This window comes from Athene cunicularia (assembly GCF_003259725.1).
Source record: "Athene cunicularia isolate RWA chromosome 14 unlocalized genomic scaffold, athCun1 chr14_part1, whole genome shotgun sequence".
Classification (NCBI taxonomy): domain Eukaryota; kingdom Metazoa; phylum Chordata; class Aves; order Strigiformes; family Strigidae; genus Athene; species Athene cunicularia.
Window position 1 is genome coordinate 9,237,233 of NW_020799118.1, and position 9,969 is coordinate 9,247,201.

The 9,969-nt window shown below is 40.5% G+C and overlaps 2 protein-coding genes across 3 annotated transcripts in view; both read left to right on the plus strand.

The window, feature by feature from the left end:
• DNAAF5 (dynein axonemal assembly factor 5) overlaps nucleotides 1-3,721 on the plus strand; it is a 29,048-nt gene extending 25,327 nt beyond the window's left edge. Inside the window, exons 10-12 of the mRNA XM_026859159.1 lie at nucleotides 160-316; nucleotides 2,071-2,262; nucleotides 2,774-3,721. Coding sequence (XP_026714960.1) covers nucleotides 160-316; nucleotides 2,071-2,262; nucleotides 2,774-2,913 — 489 coding nt within the window. The 3' untranslated portion in view covers nucleotides 2,914-3,721. The remainder of the gene's footprint in view (nucleotides 1-159; nucleotides 317-2,070; nucleotides 2,263-2,773) is intronic.
• Nucleotides 3,722-5,926: 2,205 nt separating this feature from the next.
• The window catches only part of SUN1 (Sad1 and UNC84 domain containing 1), a 32,642-nt gene continuing 28,599 nt past the window's right edge, over nucleotides 5,927-9,969 (plus strand). Inside the window, exon 1 of one of the 2 annotated variants that reach the window (XM_026858789.1) lies at nucleotides 5,927-5,947. The gene's annotated coding sequence lies outside the window, so the exon portion shown is untranslated. Of the gene's footprint in view, nucleotides 5,948-9,428; nucleotides 9,645-9,969 lie in introns of those variants that run through there. The other variant, XM_026858788.1, reaches the window with a different exon arrangement.

A 9,969-nucleotide genomic window follows, 5' to 3' on the forward strand; every position in this document is an offset into this window, starting at 1 on the left:
CCAAGATTTTCAGGTTAACTTTTATAGTTAACTTTTTCTTTTTAAACTAAGCAAGCCAGTATCATTCAGACCTAATGGTAACTGATGTAACCACTAAGGGTGTTGTTACAGAGTGACTGAGAAGCTGCTGTTCTTATATGCTTTTCCTGTTAATTGTAGATCTTAACAGTCAAAGATGGGCTAATGCCCCAAATCATTGCTGCCATGGATGAAGACTCTAAAATTACTCGACTGATGGCTTGTCGTATTGTTGGTGTTTTTTTAAAAGTCTGTGGGAAGCAGTTTGATGAAGATAAATTTACCACCACTTACACAGGTAAGTGTAAAAGTTTAATTTTTATAGAAGTTTTTTTTAACTAAGATTTCCATGCTGAAGAATTGCAGTTGCTAATTTACCTGAAGTATCATAGTTAGCTTAGCTTTTAGGGGTGAAAAGCATCGGGCTGGAGCAGTAGGCAGTCACTATACAGCTTTGGATTCACTGTACAGGTTGTCCACCTGCAGATGCACTGTGGCTGGTAGCAGTGAAAACACTGTTACAGACTAGGGAGTGACAAAAGCTGCTGTATGGCACTATGGCATCTGGCTTTAATCCCACGTAAAGAGCAAAAAGCCTTTAAACAGTTTGAGGTGCAAATAGAGGCAGATTTTACATAGACTCGGTTTCTCAGCCGTTTTATTTCGCTCCCATGCACATATTCTAATGCTATTTCTGTGTTCTCTTATCTGGTGTTTTAACTATTTGGGTAATTCTCCCCCAGAGTAATTTTATAGATATTAAGGAAATGGAAAAAGTGAAGTGCTGCACAAAATCATACCGTTAGCAGCATTTTTATGTATGATAGGCAATTTAACGTCTTAATCCTTCAGAGACTTTGTGGTTTTAAACCGATAAGTGAAACTGCTTAAAGTGTATAAAGTACACATACACATTTTAGAAAATCAAGGTGTTAAACACTTGAGTAGGTGTTGTTGAGTGGGACTCCAACAGCGCTTGCTTCGTGCAAGGCCTTTCCGTAGCAGCTTTTTGACTGCAGTATTTCATTTCATTGAGGTGGTGTATTGCAGACAAGTTGATGTCCTTTGCAAATGCCCTCGCTCTCTCAGTCGAGCAGAACTGAGCAGTATTCCCAGCGTTATTATGCATTAGACCACTAGATGGAACTTCACTCAACATTCCGGCCTTTGCAAGGCTTGCCAGTTTTTCATCTGCATTGCTTCCTAGTTTAGACTATGTGAAATAATGTTCTAACTATAGTGAAAGCAGAACAGTAATGCATTATATAAATGGTAGTCACATTGTTCTCCTTGCTGTGTTTCAGAGTGCCAAGAGCAAGCCATTTAATTTTTACCAGAAATAGAGCTGAATAGGTAGTGGGTTGGGGTTTTTTATTTAAAAAAAAAAAAAATAATGTCAAAGAGCACTATTGTCTGTAGTGCTTCTTAGGATGATGTTTAAATGCTAAACAATGAATCAGAAGTACAGTCTATGCTACGTAACAGGATTTAGGTTCTCTGAAATATATACACATAAATTGGACTTTCCCAAACTCAGCTTCCTAATGACTGATACTTTTTCTTAAATGTCACAGTAGAAATCGTAACAACAGACATTTTTATTTTTGATAAATTCATGATCAGACAATTGTCAAAGTACAGCTTTCCATCTTGCATAGTCAAATAGTCTGCAATGCAGTCATTCACTTAAATAGTAATATCTGATAGAAATGCTGTGCTTTATAAAGCATAGAAATACTTAAACTTCTGTAATGCATTAATAGACATTCATAGTACCTTGTTAGAAAAAGTGCTAGAGAATGTTCAACTAATCTAAATAATTTTGTATACTTTTTAAAGTTTTTTGACAACAGTTCAGTAACAATGTACTGTGTGGTTTTAGGAAGAATGTTCTACAGGTATTTGTAATGTAATAACAGAAATATGTCATAAATGCAACAATAATTTCAGTGATGACAACATACATTTGTTTTCTGAAATGTAAAAGATAACTTTGCTGTTCACAGCGCTATATGCTTATGCATATGTACATATATATGTGCTTCTTTCCAGAAGTTTTAAAGCGTCTGGATGATGCTTCATGTGATGTACGCCTGGCAGCTGCTCATACCTTAACTAATTGGTTTAAATGTTTAGAGGACAGTGACATGAAATCTGCAATGCAAAGTCATATTGAGTTTCTGTACCAAGAACTGTTGATACACCTCGATGACCCGGATCAAAATATCCAAAATGCAGTCCTAGGTAAGACTTACAGTCATTTTAAACAATGCTTTTTTAATAATGTTTTAATAATAGTGTTATGTGAAAGTAACACATACAACTAGAGGCTAAGCCAAACAGGGTGGAAGCTTTCCTTTGGGTTTCAGTGAGTATGCACTCAGACCTTTTACCTGTATGCAGAACGTCATGTTTTATCTAGCATTCACCAGAGGGGGAATATCAGTGCATCTGATGTACCGGAAGACTTTATAGATGGTAAACAGGATATGAAGCGTAGACACAAACCATTGCAGGATGTGACCATATCCTAGCTTGCTTGATGGATTCTTTGGAATTTATTAGTGTATTGGTCTGTGTTCAAGCATGTAAAAGTCAAAATACAGACCTCAGCAAATGCGGGAGGAATCAGGCTGTCATGACTGCACAACTTGTAGAACAACATCCAGGTTAGGTTTTGGCTACTTTCTGAGGGAACTTGGATAGAGAAATGCAGAGAGGCTAATGATTTATAAAAGGTATTTTTGTTTTACAGAAGTTTTAAAAGAAGGAAGCGTTTTATATCCAGAACTGCTTGTGAAAGAAATTGAAGGGGTTGTACATAAGCATCAAACACCAGTCTATTGTAACCAACTGCTACATCACATTCAGTCAGCCAAAGAATCAGCTTTATGAATCAGTGTGGAAATTCTTTTTAGTAAACTGAATGTGAAATCTGTATGATCTGGATTACGTTCATATTTTCATTTGCTTAAGAAAGGCTGAGCAATAAATAGATTGTTTTTTCTTTGTAAGTTCACTATTGGCTCATTTAAAAGTCAAATTGGCACAATTCTGTGTTCTTTGCTGTTTGAACTGTTCTTTGTATTTGCTAGCAATAAAACAATGTTTTAATTCAGTTTGCATTGGAAGTTTTTCAGATAAAAGATTTAAAGGAGGAATGTTTTTCAGAAATTTGACACTATAATTGAGAAAGACAGCTATTACTTTGTTAAATAAATTTAATATCAAAGTTCTTAATGTGATTCAGTGAGGACTCAGTCTTTCAAGGAACATTTCAAACTCTGGATAAAATCAGACTTTGCAGAGTCAGGTGTGTGAGAATCAGTTTTATCAGGAAAAAAAAAAACCACACCCGAACTTCTCTTGCATAATGCAGCAAAATTCTTGTAATGTTTTGAGTACTCATTATACACATGTATAATAGGGACATATTCTGAGTAGGTGTCACTAAAGGAATAGTTCTTACTGTATTACATTTCATGACTGAGAATAAAGCTTAGCTTTTTTAATTAACGTTTATACATAGGAGGAAATGTGCTATTTTGTCATTTAGATTAACAGTATTTATATTTTTGTATTAAATATCAGATCTGCAGTTTTGATGTTTGTACCATTGTGCCTTGGAAAGCAAGCAACATTTGTTTGCATATTACATTGAAATTAAATTATGCAACATTAGGTTAAAGTGGTTTATTTTTTTAAAAGAACCTTTGTAGTGTGTAAGTTTTAGTGTTGTCTTATATTCTCAGCTATGTAATAAAGTGAGTGAGCCCCTCGATTCTTGTCTACATCATTATGGGGTCATGTGCTATTTATTAGACATGCAAATCATGGAAAATTAGGATCCTGGTTTTTTGGGTTTTGGGGTTTTTTTTTAATTATCTGTATTACAGACAAAAAGTGTTCTTTGGCTTCTAACTCCCAAGTGCCTTGGCTTTGTATCAACTCTAAAAACAGGCTCAGTGGGGTTTGGTAATACTCCTTATGCTGCAGGAAGTCTTCATGTTTGCTTATTCTGAGCTAACTTCACCTTTTCAGATTTATGACATAATTATTAACCAAACCATGATCTGTTTACAGCAATATCTACTTGCATTCTTAAACATTTGAGAAAGACTAGATACACAAGACCTGTCTTATTCCTAGCTTAGAAGCAAGTCATGCAAACTCGTGGCCTCTTCTCCATAAAATACTAGGTTGCTTTGAAAATTCTGCCAAAAAGGGACAATACCACTAATGATACAGAATAATTCCATAGTTTGTTATGGATCCAAAAACTATTTTGCATTCCTGTAGAATAGGATAGTAATTTTAGATGATGTGTACTGTCTTTGAATTTGACTTTTCTTTTCATAAAAAGCCAAAATATAACTGTCCTTGTATTGAGCAGCTTTTTAATTGACTTAAAACTATTAACTATTTAACTCACTATAACTGGGGGGTCAGCTGAATTCTTAGAAGATGCATGTGAGTGAAATAAATATCCCTAGAAGATATTAAATTGAGTGAAGGGGTTGTGGTGTCTCCAGCCTTGGAGATACTCAAAGTCTGACTTATCCCAGCCCTGGGAAACCTGTTCTATCTGACTCTGCTTGGGCAGGGGTTTGGACTGTGCGATCTCCAGAGGCCTCTTCCAGCCTCAGCTATTCTGTGATTCCATGAAATTGTTTCCTTAGTCCAACTGATTATTAAAAAGCCAAGTTAATTAGACTGGAAATAGACTGCATAACCATCCTAGAAGAGCCCTTAAGAGTTTTCATTCAACACTCTCTTCTCAAGAAAAACCCAGTGTTTCAAAGTGCTGCAGAGCAGCAGATTCTTCTGATGCAGCCTAAAGTTTCACTTCAGCAACAAGAACCCCTTGAAAGTCCACCAAATAAATCCTAACAACATTACTACATGCACATTTTTTTTAACTTCATATGTTGGCAAAATTTAGATTCTTTTACTTTACCACTGACTGCAGCCTCAATGATAGCTGCAGTACAGATGTTGTGCAGGTGCTTTTAATTACTCTGGTGATCTTAAGAAGAGATATTTGAAAACCCAACTTCAAATGTGGGATTAGGGAAGAAAACCTTCTTAGGTGAAGTGAAATCTAGTCAAAGTTTTTCAAGATGTTCTAAAGCTGGTACACAGTAAGAGTTGAGGTATGCATCAAGCTTGATATCTTCAGCAGGCTGGGAAATTTTTTTTCTGCATATGTTGAACACTTTTGTTATCTTTCAGAACAGTCCGTTGTGTGATGCCTCCCAAAGAAAAATCTCCGCATCGTTCAACAAACCAGGTTTTTTCTTCAGAGCCAGAAGAGGGTTTTGAATTGAATATTCTAATAGTCCTTCTAGAGACATGTTAAACAGCAGCCTGATCTTGTTTATGCACATGTGACAAACTAGATATCCTCCACTATGTCTTTTTACTAGAAAATGTTCTGGACATAGCACTTCAACAATATGCTGACCCTACTCACCATTTACCATATTTCACCTTATATAATCCGAATGTTGCAATCCCCTTTATGAAGAAGCATTATTACTGAGTCTCCCGTGGACGGTGTATGAGCCTGAGTTTTAAAGTTCTTTCGAGACTCAACTTCCTCAGCTTCAGCCTTTTACTGCATCAGTAGGAACACAATTGAAATATATGTGCTTTTTTCTATTTTGCTAGATCAGCTATAATACGTACTAGATTTTATTTGTGTTCACTGCATAATGTTACTAGGATCATATTCATTACGTAACTTTTAAGCGAGGACAATTTTTTGGGGCAAACCAGTTATCTCAAACTTTCAGACTCTTTAGATAAGCAGGCTTTAGCCCTGCCCTTCCTGTGACGAACAGATGTGCTTCTGTCTTCGTCCTTGTAAGCTAGAAGGCCTGTTGTGGAGGATCCTGGAACTTGGATTCTCAGCAAAACAAAATTGTTGGTAAGTGCATGCATTTGTCTAACAGAATATAGAATCTTCTAAATATTTGTTGACTACCTTAAATAGAACCAATTAATTAGACATCAAAAGGTCTCTGTCAGATGAGGCACCTAGACTTTGAGAGAAAGTACATCAGAGAGCATTTTTAGGGGAGACTGGAGGTTGAGTATGTTCCCAGATCCATCCACTTCTCATCCATGCAGGTGCTTACACGCAATCTGCAGATTTCCTCAGGCATGCTTTAGGCAGATTGCAGACAGTCTGTCTGCAGGTGTCCAGCAGTGCACGGTGTCATCTGAGCCCACTAATGCACCCTGTCTGCTTGCGTATGCAGTCTGCTCCCCAGAGAGCAACCTCCAGGTATATCCGGAAAGTTATTATTAACTATAATAACCCATCGGAACTTTAATCTAATCTCTACATATAGAACTTCAGCTATTGTTGTATAATAACTTTCCAGATATAACTGGAAATAACTATTATAGTATATAGTATAGTTTTACTATAGTATAGTAAAGTAATAGTGTAGTATAGTAAAACTACATGAAAAACTATATAAAGTATGGTAAAAATATACAATTATACTATATTATAGCCATATTGATATTATACTATAAGTTATTTTATTTATTATTTTGCTTACTATATTTAAGTTCTTATAATAGCTATAGTTATATATATATAGATCAGTGTTCTGATGGGTTATTGCATAGGCTTTATCTCACCCTGGTGAAGTCCTGTGTCTGCATAACAGAGACATATTAGGACATTGCCCCAGATACAAAGTACCAGCTTGGCTTGTGGAAGTCAACTGCTGAGATGAGAGCAGCCGAGTTTCTGTTTTATTTTCAGTCGGTGTTAGGATCACTGCCTGGGAAGGTGAGCAACTGTTGGCTAGAAGAGTGGATCAGAGCTGGTCCTGGTGGATACTGCTCTGTGCCTCAGCCCTGCACGTGAAGCTCTAACCAAGTTTTAAAAAGAGAGGAAGAAAAATTTTTAAAATCTTCATTATTAGCAGCTGAAGGATCAACAAAATTACAGTTAACAGGCTTCTGTCCATCTACTGAGATCAATCCCCCAGAGAAGCTCACAGGCAGCAGTAACTGAGATGAAGCAGCAGTTGAGAGCTGTGAGGAGAACGGCTGCTCCGTCGGCCTGCCTTGCATGTAATCGGCTTTTCTTGTTAGTGCCTGAAATCCCCTGTAAGTCAGGGCCGTGGCAGGATCTAGTGGCAAAATTGAATTGAAGTGCTTTGCAGCCCCCTGTTAACTGATAACCTAATTGCTCCGTATGGAGCACCCATTGCCTTTGGCTGACAGCAATTGATGGTGTAGAGAAAGGGCCCATAAAATGTGATGCAGATGGAGAAAAACTTTTTCTTTAATGAGCAAGAAATCAGATTTCCAGATATTTTAGGCAATTTTCATACTAATGCATATCATATATATGGTCATCTCCCCAGTCTTGAACATAAAGGTCACCACATGCCTCACGCTAGAGAACAAACCCACAGCATCTCCCTTGCCCAGCACGTCCCTGCCACGCGTTACCCCAGCACCCCGAGCCCAGCACCCTGCCCCAGGCTGCTGCTGAGCTCCCTGGGATGCACCACAGCGCTTCCCCAGCCCCACCACCTTCAGACTGGGAAGCAGTGACCTGGTCCCCTCACTGACCCACCACAGAGCACTGCCCCGTGCTCAGCAATCCCAGTGCTTCCAGGCACCCCTGCCTGGGTGACGGCCACGCCATGGCCCTCACAGCCCTGGGAGAGGCAGCGTTTCACCCGTTCCAACCTGCACAGCAGCATGCTGTGCCCGCTACCTAGCATTACCAGTCAAACACCTTGCCACACTGGTTTCTGTCACATTCAGTCCATACACTGTGTGGTCCTGTGCCTTCTGATAGCAAGGGCCAGAACGTGGAGCAGCCCTGGTTTCCCAGGTGTGAATGCAGGTGTGCATCCCAGGTGGGAATGGGAGTGGGAGTCACGGCAGGAGGGGAAGAGAGTGGAGCAATAATGTGGGAATCACAGTGGGAAGGGAAGAAGAGGCAGGACTACAGAAATGTGGACTTTGAATTGGTTTGGCCTTGTATTGCAGTTTCGCTATACCTGGTGTCAGTAAAGAAAGCTTTTTTTTCCAATTCCCAACTGGAATATTTTTAATATGATCAATTTTTATTCCTAGTGACCATTTTTCTACAGACTTCAGCTTAGCCAGTAAAATTAAGTGAGCCCACTCAGAGCTCATTGTTGGACGCTGAAAAACTTTGAAATAATTTCTGTTTGCCTCAGTGCAGTTTATTCTGAAATGTGGAAAAATTAACTCCCTATACGTACCACCTTCTAACGAAACTGGGACATCCAACCAAGTTTCCCTTAAATCCTAGAAACCAGAGGCCCTATTGCTCCTCATAGCCAAGGAGCAGAGGGACAGCCAAGTCTCAGCCATCCTCCTCCAGCCTCTTGGCCTGGTCCTGATGGAAAAACACCTGCTCAGGACAAGTCAGAGCGGCCCGGGGAGCTGGAGCAACGCCCAGGGAGCACAACATGCCTTGTCCTGCCAGAGCAGAGCACAGCCTTCCCTGGCTGGGCTCCAGGGGAACGGGGGCAGAAATATCCCCAAGGGGGCCTGGCCTCACACCACCAAAGAGTTTCAGGGAGATTTAAACTAAGAAGTGATTTTGCCCAGACTATCTTAAGCCTTTAAACACTACGTACTCTAAGGACAAGAAAACAGGTGTGAAGTAAGTACAGAAAGAGACAGGATGGCCAGAAAAGTGAGGTGATTTACCGTTCTGCAAAGTATTCAGCCGTACGCCAGGAGGAGGTGACTGGTGAGGGGATGCACGTCTTACCAAATTATGTGTTGGCTTCCAAGCGTTACTGGAATCAGATCAACTTTGGCTGCAGCATCTTAAAACTCTCCCATAGCTAGAGCAAAGGTCTTTTAAAATAAACAGTAATTGCCTAAAATTAGTGCTACATTGACATCAGCTGATGTCTTAGTGAATGTCTTTATTTTACATCTCTGTGTCTTAAGGATTAGCTGCTTTTACCCATTTTGTATCCAAACAAGTACACAGAGTCTATTCATTTATTTGATAATTACATATTTATTACCCAGTCTTTCCCAGCAAGCTGAGTCATTTCTCCTGCATGCGCAAGTAAATAACAATTTTTGGCCTGATTACCCTCTCTCAAGTGACACATTCCCTGTTCTTTTGTTTACTGCCATTTGAACCGTCCTTGCCCGCAGCGCACAGCATCGCAATGCCCGCAAGAAAACTGTGGGCTCGGGGAGACTAAAGATTTAACAAAACGTGACTCACATGCAGATTTCAAATTGAATGTATTTGCATACGTTCCCCAAATATTTGAACAATGGGTCTTATTTCACACTATGACTTCTCTGCTGAAAGCAGGCCTGTGACATTTCTTTGGCGTGCGGTTGTCCAGCGGTTACCGCAGCCTGGGGTTGGCACCGGTGAAGATTATTTGAGCATAGAACGGGATCTGAAATGCTTAAATCCCGCTGAGTGGCTGGGTGCGATGTGCAAGTGCCAGGAGTCTTAGAGAAAAGCAAGTGAAAGAAAATCCAAAGAAGACTGAGTGGGAAGGAAACAGCGAGGGGAGACACAGAAATAGTGGGAAAGTCAATGAGGATCCAAGCAACAGAGGCCGAAGTGGAATACAGAGGTAACTCCCCTTGTCTCTAACATTTCTCTCTCCAGAGGCATCCCCGGATCCATTTTGCGGAGGGGGAAGCTGAGGCAGGGAGCAGCGTGGCTGCGGCTGCCAGCAGGCCACGGCGGCCCGAGGGAAGAGCCTGAGGCAGGGCAGGAGAGCCCCGGGGAGCGGGGGCCGGGGGGGTCTGGTGGCGGGAAGTTGGGGCCATGAGGGGTGTCGTGTCTGATGGAGGGGAGCCGGGGCCATGAGGGCAGTCTGGGGAGGGGAGCCCCGCGCTGCACCCCGCTGTGGGGGTGTGTGCAGGGGCTGTGCGGGGCGGTGTGAGGGGGGGTGA